A 26684-nucleotide genomic window follows, 5' to 3' on the forward strand; every position below is an offset into this window, starting at 1 on the left:
TCATCGTAACTAAAAAAAAGCATCGAAGCCATAACCCGATTACGATCATACCCTTTAACTTCCGCGAAATTGTTGTCGTCATGACAGTCTGTTCTATCTAGGAGGATATAGGGGTGAAGGAGTCTTCGACTGCTTTTTCTTAAAGTTATGTTTCGGTCTCTCCTATGGGAGATTCGTGCACGCGAACCTAGTTACCTTGGTTACGCGCATCACGTGACCATGCAAATCCCAATTCAAAAAATAGCGGGTTCTTCATAATAGCTTAGGCCTTAGAAGCGACACCGTCTATATTACGTGTTCACTTCACATGCAGTGTTATTTTTTAATTTTATCGAGCCTTAACTCGACTCTCCCACAATCTTTAATCCATCTTAAACACTTGTCTAGTAGAGGTTTAGTTGTAGGGAAAGAGTAAAAAACCGTTACTTTTATCTAAGAACCTGAATTTACTATTAATTAAAAATCAAATAATGATAAATGTTCCGTTATAGCACTAAAAAATTGCAGCGCGACGCATTAAGCGTTTACCAAAAAATTAAAACAAAACAAACAGACGAAGCCCGATGACGATGTGCGCGGAACTAGTTGCGCGGCTAAGAATCCCCCAGAACGAGTGAAAACGGGGAAAACCACGGCCGATAATCTGTAAGCGCGTTTCAATGGGAAAACGGGCAGTCGAAGAATTAGGTTTTCAGGGATTAAGAAAAGAGATCGTGGTGGATTCTTTATTCCTAAATGGAAATTTATACCCTATTTAAAGAATTTGAACCAGAAAATGAGGGAGGTTTTGACCCTCAAGGGTATTAAAGTTCATGGCAGAAATATTGCACAAGTAAGTGTACGTTGCAATTGGTACATTAGTACTTGTTAAGCTTGTCCTTTATAATCCAACGTTAGGAAGCTGCTAAGGTTGTAAATGAAGATCCAGATCTTCCTAAATTATTTTTAGCCACAGCATCCACCTTACTTCCAAAGCAGTCAAAAGAAGACCAACTGTTGTTCCAAAAAGAATGGCAACCGAAAATTTTGCATGCCACCACAAATGAAGTTTTAACATTTTGGGATGCAAAAGCCTCGGAAAAAGGTAGAAATGTTCAAAAAGGTTGCGCGTCACTAAGAGATACCCTATTTATTGAATCCGCGAAAAGTGGCTCTCTACCCAAAGACCAAAACATTGGAAAGCAAAGTTGGAAAATGATCAAAAACTAATAAAAAGGGAGTGAAGCCCGTTGATCTAGAGGTGGCAAGCTGTAGTAAAACCAAAGGGAAGAAAAAAGCAAAAGTCAAAACAAAAACCGAAGTAAAACAGAAAAAATCCAAAGCATCCGAAATGGATGGAAATAATGGACGTATGACAAGCACCAATAAAAACGAAGACACGTTGAATACAGAATTAATGGGAACCATAGAAAATAAACAAACGTGCAGAAATTCTAAAAAAGCACAATATCACTCGCATGATGATGATGCTCGGCTTCCGTCCTTCTTGGACGCAAAAAGTGCGTTTATCAAATTTTTAAGCTGAAAGTACAAGATACAATCTTAGACTATCAATGCATATCTCTTGTTGAAATTAACAAATGTACCTCATGTGATGGACACATCATCCAATAAATCTTGTGATCCAAACAAAATGGATTTGTGAACCAAGGTGTTACGTCAATGTTCATATCTTGAGACAGAGGATTTATTTTTACTCCATATGCTCCAGAATAGCCTTGTGTTAATTTGATGAGGCTTAAATTCGAACTGGCACCATCACACAGAAGGGCTGAGACTTTAAAGCCCACTTTATGGAACGCACTTAACACATCAAAGAGGCATGCTGATATAAAATGGCTGTTAGTAGAGCCTTCCGACGCAAAATATGAGCCAATGATGTCGTAGTCCGATGTTAAATCGCGCCACAAAAATTGCAACATATATCCTGCTTTTGGAAGGGTTTCCTCATCATTCATTTTCTCATATATGTCATCTAAAGTTCCCAGTTGACACGGTGACATTGCCAAGCCCATTAATTTGTGATTTTTACTGTTCCAGGCTACTTAAGGTGATACATTGACCTCATCAAAGATTAAAATGCCGTCACCCATTGGCTTTTTAAAACCCTTTGCCACCTGCTCAGTTACATAATCATCATAAAGTTCTTTCTGCCTTTTTATTCTTTCCAAATTTACTCCTGGTTCCTCGCAGTTATGTTTCATTTTGGTTTGCACACTCCTCCAGCTGGGAAGATTCAAAATGTTGAACTTTTGTAGGGCTAAATAATCTGCTTTGCTTCGGCATGCTATTGCTTGTGCAATTCGGTATGTTATAGCACTCCAACGATTTCCTTTACTTCCAGGTGCTAGGAAGAACATACCACATGGTTATATTCCTTATGTTTAAGAATCAAAACATTATTAATGGACTGTCTTACAGTTACGATCTTGGTCTTTCCAGAAATTTAACTTGTCAGTTTCTTGTTGTTGTTTCCTGTCATTAACCCACGCTTCTTTTATTGTCTTTTTAATTTCAAGATCATTTTCTGTTGTCGAAGGTAGATCCGATACAATCTTATCAACTTCTTCCTTAAATTCTTTGTTAATAATCTCCGTTATCGTAATCATTTGTTTATTCCGTTTATCACTTAGATAAAGTTCCAGTTTTTTCAATTTATTTGTCAAGTTTTCATTCACCTTGAACAAACGAGTTTTTCTAGTTCTTAGTTTCTATTGCCGCAACCTGAGAGAACGTGGGGAAAGAAATTTCAGCTTGTGAGTTGAAGATGGTGAAGTCTTATGTTTTGAGCGCAACATTTCATCCTTGTTATTTTTAGGAGTTTCAACTTGTTTTGTACGTCTATTAATTAATGTTTTACAATAACGAGAAACATAGCTACACTTTGAGCAAGAATTGTTTCCATTTTGTATCTCAGCAATGGAAGCATTATTTGGAGGTTTAAACCAAATTAAACACTCTGAAGATGAGAATCGTTCTATCGGCTTTTTATAAATGGATACATTCTGTGGTGTGAATGGAAGCATCTTCAAATTTAAAATGGCCTCTACTGAAAGTCCAGGGCAAAGAACGTAATAATTTCGTATAACGCCGCCAAAAACTTCAGATGCCGTGTTTTCAACAATAGAGCCATCTTTAAATAACTGTTTTTTCGATACTAGGCCCTTAAAGATTAAAAAAACCGACGCAAAACCATCTTCGTCAATAACCAATTTAATTGGCTCCATTCCAAATTGAAGCATGAAATGATCCTTCCTCGTAACTTCCAAATAAACCTTGAAATATACAGTGTCAAGTACTATAATAACGACACTGTGAGCTCCTTAACGCTGGTTTTACCTTTGAGGCTTGATATTCTGACTTTTCAATACAAGAAATCTTATTTCCGTTAAGCTCATTGTGAGAAACGAGCCATGTTTTGACTGCATCAAATATCTCCTTTGCAGTTAGACGTCTTTGGTTTTGTTGGCAACGTCCAACTTCAACCTAATTAAGTTAAATATCTACCTGCCTTGAGTCCCTTGACTATGTTTGTGTCACTTGTATTTTGATAACAGCAAAGGCTTAACTTACGTCTGCGATTTCTTCCACTTTACGCTTTTTTTCCGGTAACTCCAAATCTTTCAAGTCATTGGCGATGCATCCGTGACTTCTTTTCTCTTTTTTTTTTCTAATTTCAACACCGTTTGAACTAATTTATTCGCGGTATCTTTTACCGTAAAATCACACTGAGTTTGAGCATTCATCATCGTCGCCATTTTATTATCCTCCCGAATTGCGCCAAAAAAAATAGTAACCTTCCGGTTCATAAAAATACAGACTAACGATTAAGGTACAAGTTTTCAAGTCCCACTATATTATATAGTCAGCTGAAGAACCTTGTTGGCCGCGGTATTTAACATTGATAGTCTAGCCGCTTTCATACTTTCCCCCCGAAGGGGGTTTTTATGGACTTTTGATAATATTTAGAACTCACATTAATTACGATTGTCTCTTCAGCCCAGTCAAAATCTCATTCATAATGGCATATGCGCTGCACGAGATCCCTTCAAATAGACAAATTCGACTATTCCATACATGAAACAACTTCAGAGAAGAGGGCTTCTATGCTAGGAATGTTCGCTACGCGATTGAGCTTCTTTAAACGGAGCCTGAGACTGGCTATAGCCTCCCGCGTTTATCGCAAATGTGAGGCCAGGGATAGATTTAATTTTAGAAGTGGGAATAGAGAATAGAGTAATCTAAGAGCGCGTCAAATTACCGGACCTTCTTCCACGGAAAGGAGGGGTATGAAAGAAGAGGCGTGTCAAAGCGACAAAGGTAAAAAGGAATAACGTAATTTTTGCCGATCCCGTCAGCAACGTCATAAAAACCTAGTTTAAGTGAGCCAATCTGAAATTTTAAACTTTTTATTACCTGTTGGAGGGAGGGGCTCTATACAGGGCTCTGAGTCGGACTGAATTAAACGCTAACCGTTCTCTATTCCTACCTCTAAAATTAGATCTATCTCTGTTGAGTAGGGCTGTGCGAATAGTGGTTTTTCAAACCGAATCGAATACGAATCGAATAGTAAATCTCCTATTCGAAATCCGAATCGAGTACTCGTTCAAACGAATATTACTCGTTTTTCAAAAATTCTGGTTGGAATAGAATGGAATTTTTCCTAAGACTGAGTAATTGGTGAGAGAAAAACAAAACATCGCGAATTGCGCAATCGCAATGAAATTCCATAAACGAAACAGCTTCATATATGTCATGTGACCACAGTCCCTCCCATTTCCAATCGAATACTCGTTTTCTATTCTAATTTAGCCCCTTGGAAGCGATTACTCGGTTTTGGGAGCTGTATTCGTATGTAAATAGGTTATTCGAATTTCTTTTCGAATAATCGTTTCTTAATTCGAATACTCGTTTTTCTCCAAATGGCAAATTCGATTCGTCGAATCGAATAATCGAATCGAATTAAACGAATACTATTCGAAAATTCGAGTATTCGCACAGCCCTACTGTTGAGGCTTAATAATAAAGCCGACCGCAACCAAAAATGGGCATAGGCGTGATTCACAACTGACGTTCAAAGCTACCGATGGAAAAGCCTAAAAATTAAATGAAAAAAAAATGAATGCCGGTAATAATGATCACAACTGAAAATAACAGCTAACAGCTAAAACGAACGGTAAACACTTGAAGTTGGTCTCTCTGCGCTTCTGGGACCCTATTCTGTAATTTTCTCGATCCCGACCGTAAACCTTACGGTTCCGGTAAAGTTTCCAGTTATCCGTTTTTAGCATAACGGTCAACTGAAAAATCCCGAAAAATGCTTTTCTATAACTTTTCCGTTAAGTAAATACTTTTTTCCCGTTGATTTTTCAATTCCCGGTAAAATTTCACCTTAGTGTTTTCGTTAGGCTTAAGTAGAATATTATTGACAGATAGTTCACTTGGTTTTTCTTTAATTGTTTATAAATTGTCAACTTAATTCACTTTCATTTATCGCGAAAAACGCCTTGTTACGCAAAACATTACCTTTTTTTCATCTTCAGCAGATAGTGTATGAGCCACCTACATTTTCGGGTACCAACTCTAGGGACTAAAAACGAATGTAATTTTCGGAAAGATGGTTGGATAGGGTTTGCAAAACCGTGTGATGGCACTGTCTATCGCCCAGCTATTCAAGATGGCGCCGGTTTCAAGATGGCGGCTTAAGGAAAATTTAAATCGGCTGTATCTAATGAACTACTAATTGTATTGCAATGTTTAATATCTCAAATGGAAGATGTTAAACAGTTCTTTAATTTATTTACACTGGTGTTTCATCATAAATTGCATATTTTTGCAGAAAATTACCAAAAAGAGATTTTGACCTCCTAAAGATACGATGTTTTGTTTTATTAAAGGAAAACACTACGACTTGGAAAATTTTCAACATCATATATCATATCTACATTAAATAAGCTGCATTTTAAGCTATTATTTACCTTCTTACGTTAATTTATGATTAAGTGGAGAAATTATACATACAATCCGCGGTTATATAGTTTTCGTATGGTAGTGGTTGTTTAAACCTTTATTAGGATTTTAGTAAATATTATCACAATACCGACTCCGAAAACAACATTCAACTTCTACAACAATATATTTTTATTTTAACTACGGATGGTATATGGTAAATAGAAAATCTTGTTAATTTACATCATTCGTCATCACTGTTACACGAGTCGCTCATATTGTGTTCTCGTTCAATTTCGTTGGCAAGTTCTTCATCTATCATATTTGTGCAGTCTAACAACTTACAACCGGACGTACATTTGAGGCCATTCATGATGCATGAGCAGACTGTTGGTTTGTAGCTTCGAGAACATTTGCAAACCATTAGGCTTAAAACTATTTCTGGTGCAGGAGCCCCTGTCATCCAAACAATTTCAAGTTCTCCGTCTTTGTCAGCTTTCCATCCGTGGCCTTCAGTTGGTTCTGGAATATCGGGATCGTTTTCAAGACTACGTTTCCAAATACCAGCTTGGTAATTAGCTCGCTTGTTATGCTGTAAGAGAGTATCTGAACAAGGTGGCAACTGACCGGATTCAACATTTCCTTTCTTTGCTCGAAAAATCTGATAGCGTAAAGTGTTCACGTCTTTGACCTTCGTATTGTTGGAATAGATTTGGCATGTTAATTCTTGTATTCCTGCTATTGTTTCATTAGTAAGATCCCAGTTGCATCCGAGAGTGGAAATGGCACATCTGAGCTCCTCATTCTTTGAAATTATCTTTAGCGCTTTTAGTTTTCCTTGACCAGCCATAGAACTAACGGTATCACAGCCGGTCCACGAATGCAATCCTAGTAGAGAGCTGCGAACTTCTTTTCCAAGAGCTGAAGCCATTTTAGATATGTCAATGATTCTAACTTTGGCCTGAGTTCCTCTACTGACGAAAATATTGCTTTTAATTTCCGTATTAAAAGCCAAGAACAAAATCAGAACGTCTGTATCGTCGGAGAGGCATACTAAGCTTTCGTACTCTTCAGAAGCGTGTTTTGCATGTAAAAGTAAGCGAGTATCAGCTTCTTCGTGACTAGACTCAAGTTCTCCTATCTCTTCGATGTCCATTTTGGTGACTTTTATGCATTTCTCTAAGCAAGTGACGTACAAAACAACGTCAACTAGTCGATCTCTTCTCTTTTGTTCTTTCCAGCTCTCCGTCAAAAACTGTATAAGGTTGTTTTTGCTTTCAGAACAAGATAAAATACGCCTCCAATTTTTAATTTTATGGTTTGGCCTAATTTGATTAAAAGAAAGACCTTCAGTACACCCTCTTTTCACTCGTTCTGCTGACTTTATAGACTTAGACTTATAAACGTCAAAAACTACGTCAATTCTTTGACTTCCTATGCCAGCCTTAAGAATCTGACGAAAAATGTGATCGGAAAGCTCTTCAAAAGTGTGATTTTCTCCGTGCAGCTTCTGAATCAGCGCCATTCCATCGATAAGTGCAGCATTTGGTCTTGGAATATTTTCAGTTGGAGCCACCTTGTTCTCAAGATAATTTCCAAAGGCAGCTTTGTTGGTTTTTTTTTAAGCTGCCATCGGCGTTCGCCAGTGTCCATGGTAAAGGTCCCAATGGATGGCTGAAAACGTCTTGCATGTCGAGTTTTCGATTTTCCGCAATCAAAATTATGTTAGCAAAGAGCCTTTGGTCAGATTTTAGGACGATGTCGTTATTTTTAACATTCGTCGACGTCGTCATAAAAATACCACGTTATCTTTATTGCGTTGTATTTTGGTATGACTAATTTATAACACTAGGCTAACAGCGCCGCTTGTAGTGAATCTAAACCATTGCTGCACTTATATTAAAATGTGTTATTTTTTAAGTTTAAAACGAAATAACTATTAAAATTATCATCTCCAACTGAATAAGGTAATTTTTATTTTTTTGAAAAATATATAAAGCAGAATAAAACGCTCCAGATTTGACTAAAAGTAAGGCAGCCCCTAAATCTTTCTTTCCACCACTTATTCATAAATTAACGTAGCAAAGTAAATAATAGCTTAAAATTCAGCTTATTTAATGTAGATATGATCATGAGTTAATAATATGTTAGCTCCCTATAAGTTACTCAGGCAATTCATTTTTATACTCCAGCGTTTTCTCCCGCGCCGCCGGCTTCCCAATTATATGCGACGCTCTGCGGCCGCCACGGGAACGAAAATCTTATTTACTCTTCTTTCCGGTTTTTCCCCGGAAGCGCGTGTAGTGGAAGTTAGCCAATGATATCGGAGCTATTTCAGCAGCCGAATATTTCGCTCAGTAGCCTCGGTTAAGAAAACAGTTAAGAGATCAGTGGATTGGATTTAGCTGTTGTATAATTTTCACGTTTCAAGTCACAATAACAACTCTTATCTTTAGCATTCTTTATCAATATTGGCGAATTGCATTGAGTTCGTGCATTTTTTGTCTCAGTACTGACACAAACGCCGTGATTTAATGTTAAATTGTTGAAACATAAACATTCACGACTAAAACACTCCCTTGGAGGTCGAGGAACCGTACGAGCGGGATTTTATTCGACAAGAGAGAGCGCAACATTCGGGTTTGTTCCCGCGCGGGCGAAATGAGAAGAAATCGCTGGATACATTACGCCTATGGAGCCTAAGTAACTTATAGGGAGCTAACATATTATTAACTCATGATATGATATATGATGTTGAAAATTTTCCAAGTCGTAGTGTTTTCCTTTAATAAAACAAAACATCGTATCTTTAGGAGGTCAAAATCTCTTTTTTGGTAATTTTCTGCAAAAATATGCAATTTATGATGAAACACCAGTGTAAATAAATTAAAGAACTGTTTAACATCTTCCATGTGAGATATTAAACATTGCAATACAATTAGTAGTTCATTAGATACAGCCGATTTAAATTTTCCTTAAGCCGCCATCTTGAAACCGGCGCCATCTTGAATAGCTGGGCGATAGAGAGTGCCATCACACGGTTTTGCAAACCCTATCCAACCATCTTTCCGAAAATTACATTGGTTTTTAGTCCCTAGAGTTGGTACTCGAAAATGTGATATTGAGCACCTGGCTCATGGACTAAGAGTGAAGAATTCCCAATTTCATAAATCGGTAGGTCATTTTAAATATCACTCTCGAAACTTAATTTACATTATGACCAGAAATAAATACATTTGTAACAATTAAGTATATATCAGTTTAGTAGCGTTTTTGAAATAGGCTTAACAACTCGTTTTTAATCTGTAAAGTCCCTAACGGATGGCTTCGAGCTCACGAAAAGTTAACGTTTACCGTTACCGTTAAGTTTTCGTCCAAAAAGTTACAGAATAGACTTTTTCTCAAAACGGTTTTAGCCGACCGTAATCTTTACGGTTCACGAAAACTTTACGGCAAAAACGCTTACAGAATAGGGTCCCAGGTCTGCTACTCCTTTCGTTTATTTTCTATGGCAAAAATGATAACTTTGGGATGTATTGGGATATTAGGCCACTCTGTGTTATAAGACTTTTATTGTGTAGGAAAGAAAACTAGCCTTTTTAAAGATGTTTTGGATAACTATTAATATCATTATTGATTACTAGTTAAAAGTTGAAAAATATTTATAAAATTTGGAGGAAAATTTTCAAATAACAAGACTTCCTTCGAGTTTCAAACTGAAGAATGCTCGTGTGCTTTATTGAACTATTTTATACAAACAAAACAGTCACTTTCAGCTTGAATTTTTGCTTGATATTTTATTGGACATACCCTAGCCCTTAAAGGGAGGATAAAGAGGAAAATAAAGTTATTTTTTATCGATTCTTCTTCTAATTATAAAACCATTTTGCATAGTGAAACATCCAGGAAATACCGTCTGCGTTCTTGAACAATTTATTACAAAGAAGACTGTCACTTTCAGTTTCAATTGTATTTTACTTAACCTCGCTTAGCCCTTAAACACATTTTTAATCTTTTATTAAATGACAGACAAAAACGCTAAATCGGGTTCAAGTCGCCCATCAAAAGAAACACATCATGTGGCGGCAGGGTCTCATGGAGGTGTCCAAAAAGGTCGCAAAGCGTAACCAGGTAAGCCAGGGAAGAACTTGGTGGACGATAGACACAACCGACCACAGCCGAACGAAAGCCGCAAGTAAATGTCACAAATACCGCTTCGATTGGAATCCCATCGTCAGAGTTTTGGAATGCGCATGGGAGCTCGACAGGAACAGGATGTATTGATTCATGTAACGACAATAAAACACCGCCACCTCTGGTAGGACGATCCTTCCGGAAAGTTATGTATTCCGGGGGTAGTAACTCCGAATCCATAACCGAAGAGTCTAGCCAAGTTTCCGTGTGGCCAATGATATCATAGCGCGAGGAGTTCTAAAGTGCTAGATCGTTCAGCTTGTTACGCAGGCTTCGAACATTGGCATGGAAGAAAGTGATGCAATTCGAACGTCGAGGGGGCTGTGTCGATAAGGCGGAATGATCCGGAGATGTAGGTTCTTGAATAGCAAAAAACGAGTCACTTAAGGCTGGTAGAGAGCAGGTCGGGCACATATAGGGCTCGTCCGAAGATATGATATTTGCACCCGACTTGATTTTTCATTTCACCCTCCCTTTAATAGTATGAAAAGTACAAATAAATAAAAAACTCAATAATTACCCGCGACTAAATTTAAACATTCTACTTGAACATTTAAGACACCAGTCGCTGAACTGTTAATTTTATTGTTGAGAAAAATCTCGTTGATTACTTCAAGAAGACCCACTTTCTTAATAGTGGTAAGGATCTCATTGGTGACGCCATTATTCTATTAAATGCAATAAAATAATTAACATCGCATTTAAAGGAAAAGTTCAGGTAACATAACATTATACCTTTAAAAGTACGGCCTTTTTTAAATATAAAATGAAAACTAAATATCTCTCATTGCAAAATAATTAGCATTTAATTAGTCTTAAAAAAATCAAGCATTAAATGCTAATTATTTTGTAATAAGAGATCATATATTTCCTGTTTTTAACTTATTATACTTAATTCCATTTATATTCAGAAAAAGGCCGTTCATTTAAGGTATATTGTTTTGTTACCTGAAATTTTCAATTTAAAGCAAAGCGCGGGCCACCCGTAACTCGATTTTCGCTCACTAGATGGCTCTACCCAAAAATCTTGAAAGGCGGGATTTATATGGGTATCAGCCTGTTATTGGTTAATGCCATGACCAATAGCAACTTCAAATTAAAATTCGTCTGCACAGACTGCATTTCAAACTTCAAAAATATCACGGTAGCTCTTGTTTTATGTATACCCAATCTGGAATTTGGGTATTAATTACGAGGCGGTTTTGTTGTGTTTATACTGATTTAATTAGTAGTATTTTAAGAGATATTGGTATCCTTACGAAGGCAAGTTTTTAGCTGTTAGAAAAATTTACAACTGTTTTCAAAGATGTGTGAGTAAACTATACGTATTTAATAATTATCTCGTATCCAAAGTTACAGACAACCACAGAGGCCTATAAAAGGTGGTTAACCAAACAAAGCAATGCATACACGTATATAAATAAATATATATATAAATATCAAAAAAAATCATTTTATTTCACTACGCCACATTGTTTTGAAGTTTATTTTGAAAAGAAATAAGTATAAATAAATTACTAAGTAGTTTTGATGGATTTATGGTTTTTATTTTTTAATATTCTGAAAATCACATACTAATTATTCTGCCTAAAAAAACCCATAGTAATACAAGTAATAATGCAAAATCCCTTTCCTCGTTAGTGTTCTCCAACGCGTGAATTCTCTAAAAAAAGAAGCAATATCAACTTGCGAACATTTAAATTAGGGTATCATAAAACTTACGAAATGTCAGCTGATAGATTTTTACAAATAGTATTTTTAAAAAAAACTTATATTGAAAGATGGCCTTATAAGTTGTTCAAATAATGAATTGAATTCTAAACTTATTTCTAAGTGTTTAAAAGTGAAAAATATATCTAAAGTTAATGAGTAATTTGACACATTTCGGGAAATTTTAAAAGCGAAATAAATTCAAGTAATCCAAAAATTGAAGAAAATCCAATTTCGCGTTTACTATATTAGTTTCAAGTTAATCTGGGTAAAAACCCCTCCTGAAACCCTTATAAATGCCATTTGGGCTATTTATTTATTTATTTATTTTTAATTTGAGAAGGCTATTCTGTATGTTATAAATACCTTAATAACTTCATTTATAACTTGAATAGCGAGGAGTGGCAACTTGTCATCAAAGGCTTCCGTTAAACCTTTTAGCAGCCACGTTTTTAAGACTTTGAAGTTGGCGTCTCGATAAGTAACATTTAAAAATTGTTCCGAAAACGTAAGAGTGCATTTTTTTAAGATGCGCAGAAGGAACTCGCGTGTCTGCAAAATAATTAGAAATACAAGAGTATTTCCTAAATTGCTCCTTCTAGGGTACCAATTATTAACAACATAAGTTCATAAGTTACGTTCATTCCATAAGTTTGTAACTGGCTACAAACTGGAGCTTGTCATGAAATGACGTAGGTGATAGATTCAGGGTAAAGCGACGCCTAGTGACGGGCTGTCAAATGCTTAGCACAGACAAAATAATAAGATGGAAGTCTGCAAAATTAACCACCGAGTGTAGTTAATCAATTCTCTCGAATTAGCTCCAGCTGTGAGTGTCTCTGTAGCATTACGAACTTGTTTTGTATAGGAAGTGTAATACTTATGGAACATATCTTATAAAATTAGTGTTGAACACCCTCCCTTTAGCATTCTGTAATTAAACTTACAGCAGTTGCATTGCAATCTGATTCATTGAGCTTCGCTGTTAAACTGAATATTTTATCCAATGAGAAACTATAAAATTCAAATTTGTAATTAGCATTAACCAGGCTTTTAAGGGGAATTTGACGAAATGGCCAGACAACCATTTTCGTAATTGATTTAAACTATTAAAATCACAGAAGAAAACTTGAAAAATGCATCCGTTAATTATGTATAAAATTGATTAAGTTTAAGACGTGTTAAAGCAAATTTTGGCTGTGGTTTAGTTTAAACAAATGCGACTAGATGCTACCATAGTCAAGGGGTGGAGTTAACTGGTTCGCTATGGTTAGGAAAGGATAGTTTTAGCTCCGCCCTCGACATTAACGAGTTTTGATTGGTTCCTGCCTATGGCATGTAGAAGATTAGTTAACGTGTTACGGTTAAGACTATTTAACAATAAACAGAGATGGACTACAATGGAGAACCCTCTTATTAAGCTTATATGATACTTCTTTGAGCTTGTTAGCTATAAAACATTCGAAAACCTATGCAATATACAAAATTTACCTTAAACCCCCCCCCCAAAAAAGTCAAAAACCCCCCTATGTGTTTAAATAAAAAAATTGAAACCTTCCCCTTGTTTGTTTCATATTGAAACTTTTTCGACTCAAAGCATAGCCATAATATAAGGCTTATGAGTGGAATAGTTTCGGGGCTCTGCCGCTAGGGGCGACGACAGGCGATGCCATTAGAAGAACCTGGGTTTTACCTTATAATTTTTCCAGGACATCTGTGCTTAATGGTCCTGGGTTACGGGCGCCAAAGGAGGGGACATTTGCTTAAAGCCTAACGCGCATTATTGATTAAAAGTAGTTGAGGGTTCTGTAGAATTCTCTTTCAGGGTTCGTACGAAATTTTGACATTGAAAATCCCTGATTTTTCCAGCTTATCCCTGACCATTTTAAGTATGTGTTTACCAGAGCCCACTTCATCACACGTCCCTCATATTGCTCGAAGCATGGTTTGATATAGCGAATGAAATCCCTGACTTTTTAGGAAAAAAGTTTAAACTTTCCCAGGCTCCGTACGAACCCTGTCTTTATAAAGAATAAATTTATCTTATGTTTTGGGTCATTTACAATAAAGGCTAAAGGGAAACTAGATTTGCCACATTAGTGGTGAAAAAGAATTCTATACAGCCATATGAGAGCATCCTGACGTCAGCATGATGTGATTGGGACTAAGGAACTTTTAATAAGTTAACAATCTTGCAAATAAATTAAATATTTTGTATTACTAATCTACTAGCTGTTCCATTTAAATAGTAATAGCAAAAATGGCCAGCACATTTCATAGTTAATCATAATACTTTAAGTTATACTCACACTTTTTCATCAATTCCATTCCTTAACTCGTTATTTTCAAGGAAATATTTACGGAAAAACAAACGAGCTTCCTTAATCTCAGCATTCCTGACGCCAATTGTTTTTCCAGCAATGTTAAACTTGTTTGAAAGAATTGACTTTTTATCGGCAAAGCCCGTGATATGAATAAAATACCACAAAACTTGTTGTAGTAGAGTAAGTGAACAGTATAAACTGTCACGTGGTAATAGTAATACCATAAGATATGTTCCATAAGTATGACCAGAAGTAAGATAAGGGACTAGAAGTATCGAGGTGACCAAATGGTTCACTCGGCGAAAGTGAATATTCTTGATAACACACCAAGGGCTGGCCCTCTGGTAGCGGTTTCGGAATTTTCCCTCTCCAAAACGTGAGACGCTCGCGCGGCGGAAGACGGCCGAACTAGATTCAAGCACCCGCGTCCGTGTCCGTGTTCCGCGGCTTAAGGTTGAGGGGAAGGGGGTAGGAAATTTTGTTGAAACTCGACCCAATTTCTTTTCTCTCTAATGTAGGCGCTATGAAAGCGGCATAAAATCCTCAAATTTGTTCATTAGTGCTATTACCAATGCTACTTTAGCAATTTACTTCTAGTCCCTTATCTTACTTCTGGTATGACACTACTTATACTTCGTAATGCTACTGAGAGACTTACAGCTCGAGCTAGTTCGAGAATTGATTAACTACACTCGGTGCTTAATTTTGCAGCCTATCTTATTATTATTGAGTCTGTACTAAGCCTTTGACAGCGCCTCGCCAGGCGGCGCTCTACCCTGAATCTATGACCTACGTCACTCACTTCATGACAAGCTCCAATTTCATCAAACGTATTATTTTTCGTACAAAATTTTTTATCTAAATTTAAATTCCTTATAGGATTTTAAAATTTTACTATAATTAAGTAAAAGTTATAGGACCTTTCATAAAATTACAGAATAATAGACGGCAGGTTCAAAAATATAGAATTTTATGGGAATTATAGGACCGCTACGCTACCCGCGCGATCTAACTGACCTCCAATCCTCGACGATAAAAGAGTGAGAGCCACCTAGTGGCATTTCTTTAAACTAAACCTCAACCGCGACTTGCTTTAATTATATATTTAGCGGCTGATGCCAAAATTAAATTTTTTAATGATAATTGCATTTTCACATTTTCAACTTTTAGGCAAGTTTAGTATCAGCAAGAAGTGATATCTATTTTATTAGCGCGACGCGATGACGAATATTACGTATTTTCCGACTGAGGAGAGTTTGGCGAAATAGCCCGGCCTCCTTTTACGTATAGCCCCCCCCCCTTGGTATTTTGAAAGTGGGACTGGGACTATGACGCGCGAATACTTAGGCATCTTATACCTTCTCCCTAATAAACTAGATATCACTTCTTGGTATCAGAACCCCCAAGAATCCCTAAGACCCAATCTTCACATATACTTACAATAGGGGTAGTAAATTCATAATAGTTGTTTTAACTGCCACGGAGTCCCCCTTCGATTTGCTTAACAGAAATAGAAGTTCTAGGACCTGTAAGAAATGAATAGGATTATATCATAAGTTTATAAGATATGTTCATTCCATAAGTTTGTCACTGGTTACAAACTGGAGCTTGTCATAAAGTGAGCGAGGTAGGTTATAGATTCAGGGTTAAGCGACGCCTGGTGAGGCACTATCAAAGGCTTAGTAATACAGACTAAATAATAGTAAGATCACTACCAACGAGATACACAAGGCCCATGCGGGCCCCAATTTTTTTTTTCTGGACCTTCTAAATCGCCACGATTTTCCTCTAGAGGCGCGTTTAAGTCTAGAAAAATTACGTAAACCTCACATGACCATCTGTCTGCTCTAAGTTTCGAACCTCGAGCGAAGGAGCGTGCGGCGGGATTAAATGTGAATTGAGCCTAATTAGTAAGTGTATTAAAGAGATTAAGAAGCGCCATCTATCAACCGCACGAGTCAAATATATATGGGTGAGTGACTCCCCCTTCGAAGTGGGCGTGCATGGGCCTTGTATATTTCGTTGGTAGTGGTAAGATGGACTGCAAAATTAACCGAGTGTAGTCTGCAATTCTCGCTTGTCGTTCTCGAACTAGCTCGAGCCGAAAGTCTCTAGCATTAAGAGACTTATGGATGGAACATATCTTATAAACTTATGTTACATACAATATTCTCGATTACAGAGAAAACAGTAAACATTGACTTAGGAAGTTAGGAACTATATATAGAAAGAGGTCAAAACTAACAGGCACTTTCGCCAAGGAATCCTCCTTTTTAACATTGGCATTGAAGTAGGCGCAGATTGGTAGAAGAATTTTATACGTTTCAGTCAAATCTTCCAGTAAAAACGGGTTTTGTGCTGAAATGAAACATTCGATCATATCACAAATTGTCTTAAGAGATAGTTTGCAAACAATTTGAAAATAATCGGATTTTAAGAGTCTGTCTAAAATACCAGAAGAAAAAATTGCAACCTGAAAGCCTCATACTAAGAGATAGTCAAATCTGGGACTCTTAAGGGTCAGTAAACTAGACGGCGGACCATTGAATTTTTTTAAGTCGTTATTGACGTCACAACCCCAGGGGCTAAGAAAAACGAAAGCCCTTAAGGCATATTCCTATTTTGGTGTTATTCAACCTTATCCGGCAGGTGATACAATTCAGGGTTCATACAACTTTTGAAAAACAAATTTCCCTGAATTTTCCAGTATATGAAGTATCCCATGGAGCAAATGTTAACGAAGGAGGGGGGGGGGAAATAGGACTATTACATAATCAAAGGACATTCCCGTATCTCTTATATAACCAGAGTTATGAGCCTCCAAAAATTAGTGTAATGTTAACCTATGGAACATTTATTATTCGGCCCCTGTTTGACGCAAATTTCCCTGATTTCCCTGAATTTTTCCAAAAATTGGAAATTTCACTGAGGTTTTTGTCAACTATTTATTTCCCTGATTTTTCCAGGTTTGTATGAACCCTGACAATTAATAATAATAATAATAATAATAATAATAATGATAATAATAATAAAAGGCTTTTTATTGGAGCAATCATTAAGAATTAGATCTTATTTACAATGATGTCCGGTCGATTTTATATTAAAATAAATAAAATAAAATACTATTATGGTAGATAAAATTCAAGTGTAACATTCAAGTATAATTAATGTAGAAGCGTATTATTGATATATTTTTGGACTTCTAGTTTGTATTTCTGGAGGGTTTGTTGGGTTTTGAGTTGGTGGGGTTGGTTGTTCCAGAGCTTTATGCCTCGAAATTTAACACTTTTGTCTCTGAAGTTGGAGTTAAAAGCTTCGTTTGTAAAATTGGTAGTGTTTCCTCTTGTTCTTTCTATATTGTTGTTCTCAGTGAACCAATCAGGAGTTGTTTTGGGGGACAGTCTATATTTTATTTTGTACATAAGCGTCAGTAAGTCAAGATGGTAGTTGTATAATGGGGAGGCAATATTAGCCGTTCGTTTCGCGTCCGTGGCCGAGGAGTATTTGCGTGCTTTGCTTATAAATTTGGCACACCTAGTGGAGAGGGAGTCCAGTCTTGCCATGTTGGTTTTATTAGTATTCTGGTAGAAGACGTTGCCATAACTTATTAGAGGTTGTATACAGGCGTTGAATACAATCCGTGTAGTATTTATGTCAAGGAATTGTTGTAGAGGTCTTAAAGTCCAGAGACGCGAATTGACTTTTTTCGTCACGTAGTCTACATGGTTGGTCCAGGTTAGTCGCTCATCTATCCACAATCTCAAGTATTTGTACACTGTGGTTCTTTTGATTGTACCATTGCATAGCTCTAAGATGTCATCGGCCAACTCTCTTAATCTCCGGTTCGGGGAGAGTATCATGAACTTTGTTTTATTTTCGTTGAGGATCAGACCTTTTTGGTTTAGTTTTGATTTTAAAACCAAACTCAAAATTGGGCCTATGATATTGCTACCAACGCCGATTATAGGAACCGCAGCGGGGGTCTCGGACTCTCGGGAGTGGGGAGGGACTGGGAAAACGCCGGAGCTCACAACCAATCGCGAGAGAGATTAGCCGGATGTGAGGAACCCCTTTACAATCACAAAATCATTCCTGTTTGACATGTTTTACATCAATGATTGTTGAGATTGGGGAAATCGTTTGCCTTTTTCCAAAAGATTCAAACAATTCGCTGACTGCTTTACAATACCAAACATTTCCTATATTAAAATATCCTGACAGGTCTTGGGCTGAATATTATTTATTCAGCATATTAAGAATTAAAATCCTTTATACCCATTTTGTAAAGTACGGAAATAGATTTCTGGGCCGCAAAAGCACCGCCATCCTCTTCGCTTAATGAGAGCAAATCCACTAATGATAACACCAAGTCCTCAGTCAAATTATTTTCGTTTGCAAATTTCGGTTGCGCGAGTAAGACCTGAAAATAAAAAATAAATAAATAAAAAAAGTGTTTGTCTAAGTCTAGCCATTTCAATTTCTCTTGGCTCCTGTGGCATCCCAAACAATCTGGATACTATTCTACCTACAAATAGGGACTTGGCAATTCGGGCTTAACTCCGCCCCCAACGCCATTATGGTATGCATTTTTCTTCTACAGAATGAAAGCTATATAAGCCTCTCCAGGGTTCATACAAAATCTGGAAAATCAATTTCCCTGATATTTCCCGGTTTTCCAGGTTTGTATGAACCCTGCTCTCTGGTATGTTTTAAGCCCTAGTGGAAGGTAGCGTGACGTAGTACTGCCAAGTCCCTATTTTACCTTGCAAAAGGCGGGAACCAATCAGAACCCTCATCAGGGCGGAGCTAAAAAAGCGTTTGCAAAGTTTCGCGGGTAAATCAACTCCACCCCCCCCCCCCCGATTATGGGACCATCTAGTGGCATTTGTTCAAACTAAACCATAGCCAAGACTCGCTTTAATCTTCATTGCAGTTGAAATGAGGTTCCTCTGGAATTAATTTATTTTTGTTATTATGCAAGGTCAGAAACAACACTTATGGAACCATCGAGACACAATAAAAATATAAAATTAACTTTCTAGAATTCAGATTTCGGACGATATTTTCATATTGACCTGGGCCTGTTCAATGAAGGTTGATCTTCTTGAATTTCGCATAAAATGGTGCGAGGTTTAGCAATCACACATTGATTTTGCGCAATACGTTTCTAAAGTTATCATTTCGAAGGAAACCAAAAGGAAATTAAGTGAATCTTAACCAACTACCAGAGATAACAGAAAAATAAAATAATTTACCGGCGAATTGGCGTATTTTCGTGGAGAGGATTTAAGTAGAAGTTTCCGTGGCGAACTTTGAACGACTGTAGCGCTTACACCGGGAAACAAAACAATGGCGGGAGAAGGCGGAGCATTAGAACTAACCGATGGTATAACACCTTTTGGTTGTAAACGCGGTGTTTTGACAGCGCTGGCTGGTGTATTTTTATCAGAAGTCGGTGGTGCTTTGCGTTTCATTGGGGTACCAGTTTTTTCCCTCCATCTTCAGTTTTCTGTTGCAAAGAATTAATCCTAGAGAGTTAGTATCACCATAAGTTAATTCATAAGATATGTTCCATAAGTTTGTAAAGTCCATAAGTTTGTAAAGTCTGGTAACTTAGGAACTGGAGCTTGTCATGAAGCCGGGATTAACTAACACTAGGGATAGTTCGTTCCCCCCAAAAGATAAAGCATGCATATTCCAAACGCCCCCTAGCAGCAGCTACTATCATTAACAGGAAGCTATAAGAAAATTGGACCAAATATCACGTGTTCCATGACGTCAAAATTGAAATCCTGCCTAAATTGGGCAAAAACTACTTATTTTGCCTAGAGTTGGCGCTATATCTACATCCGTTTTGGTCCAATAAATTGGGGGAATGAAGAGGGGAATCAAGGAATAATTCGGAACATGTAGTTGGCGACAGTACTACATGGGAAACCCAGTTAGTGAACAATCCCTAGCGTTAGTTAATCCATGCATGAAGTGATTGAGGTAGGTCATAGATTAAGGATAAAGCGAGCCTGGTAAGGCGCTGCTAACAAAGGCTTAGTAATGCAGACTAAATATTAATAAGATGGAAGTCTGCAAAATAAACCGAGTTAATCAATTCTCGCTTGTCGGTCATTAACTAGCTCGAGCTGTAAGTCTCTCTCAGCAGCATTACAAAGTTTAGGTGGTGTCATACTTATGGAAAATATCTTATAAACTTATGTTACGAATTTTATTTTATAATGAAGTAAACATTGCCAGAAATAAAAGTATCTTTACCCTAGTAGCACTGCCGACGTGGGGCCTACATGGTCGGCTTTGTGTGTTACCGACGAGTTGGTAAAAAGTCACTAATAAGTCGGGAGAGTAATAGTTTAAAAGTCGAAATGTCCGCCTGGAGGGACGACGGCCCGCCGGTTTTCCTACTGTTCTGAGGCTACTATAAAACGACTGTTGGCCGACTATATGTCGGCGTTATTATGCCTACCTAAAGCCGCGCTCAATCCGACGATTTCGCGGCTTTTAAGTATAGGAACGGTAAATCGTCGGTAAAGGGCTGGTAGAGTAAGGGTTTGAGAATCGAAGTGTCCGCCCGGCGGGACGACGGCCCACCGGTTTTCCTACTGTTTTGAGGCTACTATAAAACGACTGTTGGCCGACTATATGTCGGCGTCATTATGCCTACCTAAAGCCGCGCTCAATCCGGCGATTTCGCGGCTTTTTAGTATAGGAACGGTAAATCGTCGGTAAAGGGCTGGTAGAGTAAGGGTTTGAGAATCGAAATGTCCGCCTGGAGGGACGACGGCCCGCCGGTTTTCCTACTGTTCTGAGGCTACTATAAAACGACTGTTGGCCGACTATATGTCGGCGTCATTATGCCTACCTAAAGCCGCGCTCAATCCGACGATTTCGCGGCTTTTAAGTATAGGAACGGTAAATCGTCGGTAAAGGGCTGGTAGAGTAAGGGTTTGAGAATCAAAGTGTCCGCCCGGCGGGACGACGGCCCACCGGTTTTCCTACTGTTTTGAGGCTACTATAAAACGACTGTTGGCCGACTATATGTCGGCGTCATTATGCCTACCTAAAGCCGCGCTCAATCCGGCGATTTCGCGGCTTTTTAGTATAGGAACGGTAAATCGTCGGTAAAGGGCTGGTAGAGTAAGGGTTTGAGAATCGAAGTGTCCGCCCGGTGGGACGACGGCCCACTGGTTTACCCACTGTTACGACACGAATGAAATTCGACCCTCATCCATCACGTTTGAGAGTTGACTTAACCGCCTGTCAGCAAGAGGTCCGACACTTTTGCGACGATCAAACCTTAACTCGAGGCCCGACGGTTTTGCGACGATCAAGCCTTAACTCGAGGCTTCATTCGCTTATAGTAAAGGATACTGATACCTAGTATTGAAATTTCTTTAATACATTTTTAACGAAAATCACTTTAGAATTTGTACTTTGAATATTTCAAGTAACATACAGGTTGAGCATCAATTATAGCAATTTCAAATATTAAACAACGTATTCGATATTACACGACTAGTCTAATGGAAATATTTGCTGCCTAGCTAATTGGTTTCAACGAAAAGTAAACTTTTTCAGGGCGAGTAAAATATTTACATAAATTAAAGCATTTATTAATATTCATTGTTAATATCTTCGATGTGGCCAGTTACTATCTCTTAAAAACAAAAATCTTAATGAAAAATATTATTATACGCTGCCAGATTTTTTAAGGAAAAAGAAAAACATACAATTCTAAAGGGTATTATTTCACACATTTTTCTCTTAAAATGTTTGAAACCGCATAAAAATTCTGTAACTAAAACAAATTGAGATCTATTTTGGAATTCAGTTTTATTTTCACAACCAAAAATCTCTAAAATACTTAATATATAAGGTTTTTGAACTCCAAGTGCCCCAAAACACTTGCTTCTTTTATATTCAAACAAAGAAACTGAAGGTATACATAAACGTTTAAGTTTTGGTTTCACTTTATAGGGGTGTGGTTCCCAGCAGATGAGAAGCTAGGTAAAAAGCAAAGGCTTATGCATAAACCTGGCTCTAAGAGGTAGATAAATTGATAATTCAATATCAAAATTCAAACCTTACGTGACAAACGAAGACGTTTCTAGTTTATGAAGTGTGACAAAGAACCTTAGCGATGAAATTGAAAGTTAGCAAGCCAAGAACTAATCATTTTCGACCACAAAAATCTCGTTTTAACATTCTAACGACTCAGCAGCGTCAGAGATACTGGAAAGGCTGACTTGCTTAAGCTTTCGCACTAGCAGCGCCCTCTTCGATGATGACGTGCAGGCCGTTACCTTAGTTACGCCAATAGAACAGAGGCGTGTCACCTGACCCGAGAAATTACAGGAGGGAAAATTCAAACTAGAAAATCAGATGTGTTTTCTTGCTTTGCAGTTTTTTGTAAGGTTAAGTTTCTAGTGTTGCCAAAAATATAGTATTATCAACTTCTGATTGTGGGTCGAAATATAGTAAAAGTTAAATATATAACAAAAATATTTTGGTGGCATATGCGGAATAGTAAAACTCCAAAAAAAACCGTCCCACGGAAAAAGAAGGCCTACCAACAACTTCGTTTTTCATTTTACTCTTTTTAAACGTGACAATACCGACTAGCGGGAAGGAGTTGGTAATCAATTGGCAAAAATGGGTTACATGTTTAGGACGGTAGGCAAGCCTACTTCAAACCACCACAGTTCCAACTGTCTGATAAATGTCGGTTACTAAACGGCCTAAGAATAACTTTGCTTTTAATTTTACTCTTCTTAAACGTCACAATACCGACTAGAGCGAGAGAGTCGGTAATCAATTGGCAAAAAATAAGTTGGAATTTTCTAGACGGTGGGCAAGCCTACTTTAAACCATTTCAGTTCCAACTGTCGGATAAATGTCGGTTACTAAACGGCCTAAGCATAACATTGCTTTTAATTTCACTCTTCTTAAACGTCACAATACCGACTAGCGTGAAAGAGTCGGTAATCAATTGGCAAAAAAAATAAGTTGGAATTTTCTAGACGGTAGGCAAGCCTACTTTAAACCATCTCAGTTCCAACTGTCAGATAGATGTCGGCATAGCCAACTAAAAGAAGTAGTCGGCTCCATGAGTCGGAAAAGTGTCGGAGTAAGCATGGTACAGCCGACTGGACCGTAAACCGACTATTCGACCTTTAACCGACTATTATGCGGAAGGCTTGTGCTACTGGGGTAAACTAAGAATATCACTTGTTAAATAATTATTTAGTAACTATTAAAATAATTTAAAAATAAAATGAATATATAAATAAATAAATGAACAAATAAATAAATAAACAAATAAATAAAAACGTACACTTAAAAGCCCCAATAAGTATTTTTTTTATTAATGTTATTTTCTATTTAGTAAAAAATACTTATTTAAGGCTTAAGTGTAATATTTGGGGTTTATATTTTTTAATTTCTTTTTCAGCGGTTTTTTGGATTACGGCTTCTATTTACCCGCATTCTCTTGATATTTTCCAATTCGTTTTTCAAATTTTGACTTTCAGCCGCGATGTAATCTTGATATTTTTTGCCATTGATCAAAAGGGTTCCCGCATTCTCTTGATTTTTTTCCCATTCAGCAATCATGAATTCGATTTCTAAATCCAACTAGAAACATATTTCACATTAGATTGATTGCGAGTGACTAGCATTTAACATAGTTACGAATTTTTGGAACAATTAACAGTAATTAGGGCTAAGTGTAGAGTGGAAATAAATAGAGCCTTAAAAGGAAAAGTTCAGGTAACGTTACTTTATATCTTAAAAGAATGGCAGTTTTCTAAATATGAAAGGAATTAAATATTAAAACAAGATGGCCTCGGCCACATTACAGTTTTGCGCGGACAAATTGGTAACACCAAAAACTGGGGAAGAAAGGGGAATAGGCGCCCAGCCGCAAGGGGACAGAACAATAGTTTTCCAGCTCTAAAGAGCGCAAAATTAAAAATGAATAAATGATCTCTTATTGCAAAGTAATTTGTATTTAATTAGTCTTAAAAATAATCAAGGACTACTGCGCCATCTGCCTTTGGTTTAGTGGCGTCTGCTAAATCGAACCTTTTACCCCTTATCTCTCTCAGCCTTTGAGAATTCTACCAATGCCCTAGGGGTGAGTGGTTCGATTTACCAGACGCTACTAAACCAAAGGCGGATGGCGCAGTAGTCCTTGATAATTTTTAAGACTAATTAAATGCTAGTTATCATATTGTAATAAGAGATCGCTTACTTTATTTTTAACATTTTTTTTAAAACAAATGCCGTTCTTTGAAAGTATAATGTACCGTTACCTGAAATTTTCCCTTGAAGGAAAGCGCGGCTCTGTTGGTGCCCCTAAAAGATTGTCTTTCTACTACACAGTGGCTAAGATTGCTAAAGGCTAGTTAAGTCAAAGGCAGGAACCAATGGGAACTAGTGCATTAGGTCTGATTGGTTCCTGCCTTGGCAAGGTAAAATTCATGTCCAGAAGATTAGCCAGAATGCTAGTGGTGATCATGGAGCCGCGCCTTCCTTTAAAGTGTTAGACAAACTGAAAGGAAACTTAATAAGGTATAAATCTACCTTTGGAATTTCATGGTCCAGACGCTTTCGAGCTTTCTCTTCCTGCAATAGATTTCCGCCACGGTTTTGAAAACGGCTTGGATCAGTTCCCTTAATCTATAATGATATAGTTATGGAAATTAAAATTGCAATAGCCGCCAACCAAAGTGAAATTATACAAGATGGCCCCGGCCAGATTACACTTTTTACCGCCCTCTAGTGACTAGAATTAGTATTACTATATTCATCATAAAATGACCCCGGCTAATTTATAATTTTCGGTTATCTTTTCACTGTTTATAAAATAGCATTCCTATTAGAATGAAACAAACTGTGCAAAATCTCGCAAATACAACACCTGTATCATTATTTTGCACATTAAACTTATTTATTTATTTAAAATCAATCTAGTAAGAATTTGCTTTACAGTTTAATTAAATAAGTAACTAACAAATTTCTGTCCTATGAGTGAAGTGGAACCTAATATTTGTAGGATAATATATATGACTGGGAGCCAAAATTATTCAATGATTGCAAGCTTATTCCAATATACAACCATAGCGTAGAATTAGCCCCCAGTCATGTTGTCTTGAAATAGGGTACCATCCTAATAGAAAAACCTGTCTAATGATTAAGAAGTATGCATCAGCAGATTTCTTTAACAAAATTTTTAGATTAACTGCTTACTAATTCAAATTAAACTGGAATATCAGTAGTTTTCTTGTTTCGAAATGCTTCCCTCGTTGGGGGGCCTTGACTCCTCTATTTGTGCATGAACGCTTTAGAAATCCAGCGTTCATGATTTGTGAAAAAATCATTTGCAGTGTTGGCTATCTTACAACCTACTGTTGATCAGGTTGTTTAAACTTACTGTTTATGTTGTAGTTTAATCCGGAACGTTGTTATCTAGTAGTTCGATCAAGCGTTGATGTAGAAGCATATTAGCAGATCTCTTTTTCTAGGACCTGATGAAGCTTAAATGGTAGTCTTTCTCAACGTTCCCAAGCCTTATATATGGGTGTCTTTCTCAAGGATCCCAAGCTTTATTTGGGTGTCTTTCTCAAGGATCCCAAGCCTTATTTGGGTGTCTTTCTCAAGGATCCCAAGCCTTATTTGGGTGTCTTTCTCAAAAATCCCAAGCCTTATATGGGTGTTTTTCTCAAGGATCCCAAGCCTTATATGGGTGTCTTTCTCAAGGATCCCAAGCCTTATATGGGTGTCTTTCTCAAGGATCCCAAGCCTTATATTGGTGTCTTTCTCAAAGATACCAAGCCATATATATGGGTGTTTTTCTCAAAGATCCCAAGCCATATATATGGGTGTTTTTCTCAAAGATCCCAAGCCATATATATGGGTGTCTTTCTCAAGGATCCGAAGCCATATATATGGGTGTCTTTCTCAAGGATCCCAAGTTAACCATTTAACTTGTCGTTGCAGTTTCATCTGCATACGACAGATCAAGTTTTTCAAACTTAACTACGGTTGATTTATTAGCATGTATGTGGACTTCTTTTAAAGAATCCCAAATCTATTATGGGTGTCTTTCTCAAGGATCCCAAGCCTTATATGGGTGTCTTTCTCAAGGATCCCAAGCCTTATATGGGTGTCTTTCTCAAGGATCCCAAGCCTTATATTGGTGTCTTTCTCAAAGATCCCAAGCCATATATATGGGGGTTTTTCTCAAAGATCCCAAGCCATATATATGGGCGTCTTTCTCAAAGATCTTAAGCCACATATATATGGGCGTCTTTCTCATAGATCTTAAGCCACATATATATGGGCGTCTTTCTCATAGATCCCAAGCCATATATATGGGTGTCTTTCTCAAGGATCCCAAGGTAACCATTTAACTTGTCGTTGCAGTTTCATCTGCATACGGCAGATCAAGTTGTTCAAACTTAACTACGGTTGATTTATTAGCATGTATGTGGACTT

At 37.3% G+C, this 26684-nt stretch overlaps 3 protein-coding genes across 6 annotated transcripts; all 3 read right to left on the minus strand.

Annotated features, from left to right (window-relative positions):
* Positions 1-1449: 1449 nt before the first annotated feature.
* Positions 1450-2240, minus strand: LOC149649641 (uncharacterized). Its single transcript, XM_089849179.1, has 2 exons — positions 1587-2240; positions 1450-1521 (listed from the first exon to the last, which is right to left on the minus strand). The coding sequence occupies exons 1-2, from the start codon at positions 2013-2015 to the stop codon at positions 1450-1452; spliced, it is 501 nt and encodes a 166-aa protein (XP_089705305.1). The 5' UTR covers positions 2016-2240.
* A 242-nt stretch (positions 2241-2482) lies between these two features.
* Positions 2483-3752, minus strand: LOC149649642 (uncharacterized). Of its 2 annotated transcripts, XM_089849249.1 has the most exons (3): positions 3574-3752; positions 3340-3486; positions 2483-3275 (listed from the first exon to the last, which is right to left on the minus strand). In XM_089849249.1, the coding sequence occupies exon 3, from the start codon at positions 3240-3242 to the stop codon at positions 2712-2714; it is 531 nt and encodes a 176-aa protein (XP_089705375.1). In that variant the 5' UTR covers positions 3243-3275; positions 3340-3486; positions 3574-3752; the 3' UTR covers positions 2483-2711. The 2 variants fall into 2 exon arrangements, with proteins under 2 accessions (XP_089705375.1, XP_089705376.1); XM_089849250.1 differs by lacking the exon at positions 3574-3752 and having other exon boundaries at positions 3340-3534.
* Positions 3753-11795: 8043 nt separating this feature from the next.
* On the minus strand, positions 11796-24868 carry LOC149649643 (uncharacterized). 3 transcript variants are annotated; one of them, XM_089849251.1, is made up of 8 exons: positions 24771-24868; positions 23667-23819; positions 19433-19686; positions 18453-18597; positions 16423-16535; positions 15618-15703; positions 12801-12867; positions 11796-12405 (listed from the first exon to the last, which is right to left on the minus strand). In XM_089849251.1, the coding sequence occupies exons 3-8, from the start codon at positions 19649-19651 to the stop codon at positions 12184-12186; spliced, it is 852 nt and encodes a 283-aa protein (XP_089705377.1). In that variant the 5' UTR covers positions 19652-19686; positions 23667-23819; positions 24771-24868; the 3' UTR covers positions 11796-12183. The 3 variants fall into 3 exon arrangements, with proteins under 3 accessions (XP_089705377.1, XP_089705379.1, XP_089705378.1); XM_089849253.1 differs by lacking the exons at positions 23667-23819; positions 24771-24868 and adding an exon at positions 19253-19344 and having other exon boundaries at positions 11799-12405; positions 19433-19559; XM_089849252.1 differs by lacking the exons at positions 12801-12867; positions 15618-15703 and having other exon boundaries at positions 11799-12405.
* Positions 24869-26684: the final 1816 nt, after the last annotated feature.

The sequence above is a fragment of the Phalangium opilio genome, unplaced genomic scaffold, assembly GCF_054372755.1.
Source record: "Phalangium opilio isolate 3A_F unplaced genomic scaffold, DU_Popi_V2 ptg000087l_1, whole genome shotgun sequence".
Classification (NCBI taxonomy): Eukaryota; Metazoa; Arthropoda; class Arachnida; order Opiliones; family Phalangiidae; genus Phalangium; species Phalangium opilio.

What these genes read in the sequence shown, in the direction of transcription:
- LOC149649643 (XM_089849251.1), bottom strand. Translation starts at nt 19,651, where the DNA reads ATGAAACGCAAAGCACCACCGACTTCTGATAAAAATACACCAGCCAGC. An exon ending in GAAAATACGCCAATTCGCCG is followed by an intron (nt 18,598 to 19,432) that starts GTAAATTATTTT and finishes TTTTATTTTCAG; the next exon opens with GTCTTACTCGCGCAACCGAA. An exon ending in ATTCCTTGGCGAAAGTGCCT is followed by an intron (nt 15,704 to 16,422) that starts GTTAGTTTTGAC and finishes CATTTCTTACAG; the next exon opens with GTCCTAGAACTTCTATTTCT.
- LOC149649641 (XM_089849179.1), bottom strand. Translation starts at nt 2,015, where the DNA reads ATGGGCTTGGCAATGTCACCGTGTCAACTGGGAACTTTAGATGACATA. An exon ending in TGATGTGTCCATCACATGAG is followed by an intron (nt 1,522 to 1,586) that starts GTACATTTGTTA and finishes TTGTACTTTCAG; the next exon opens with CTTAAAAATTTGATAAACGC.
- LOC149649642 (XM_089849249.1), bottom strand. Translation starts at nt 3,242, where the DNA reads ATGCTTCAATTTGGAATGGAGCCAATTAAATTGGTTATTGACGAAGAT.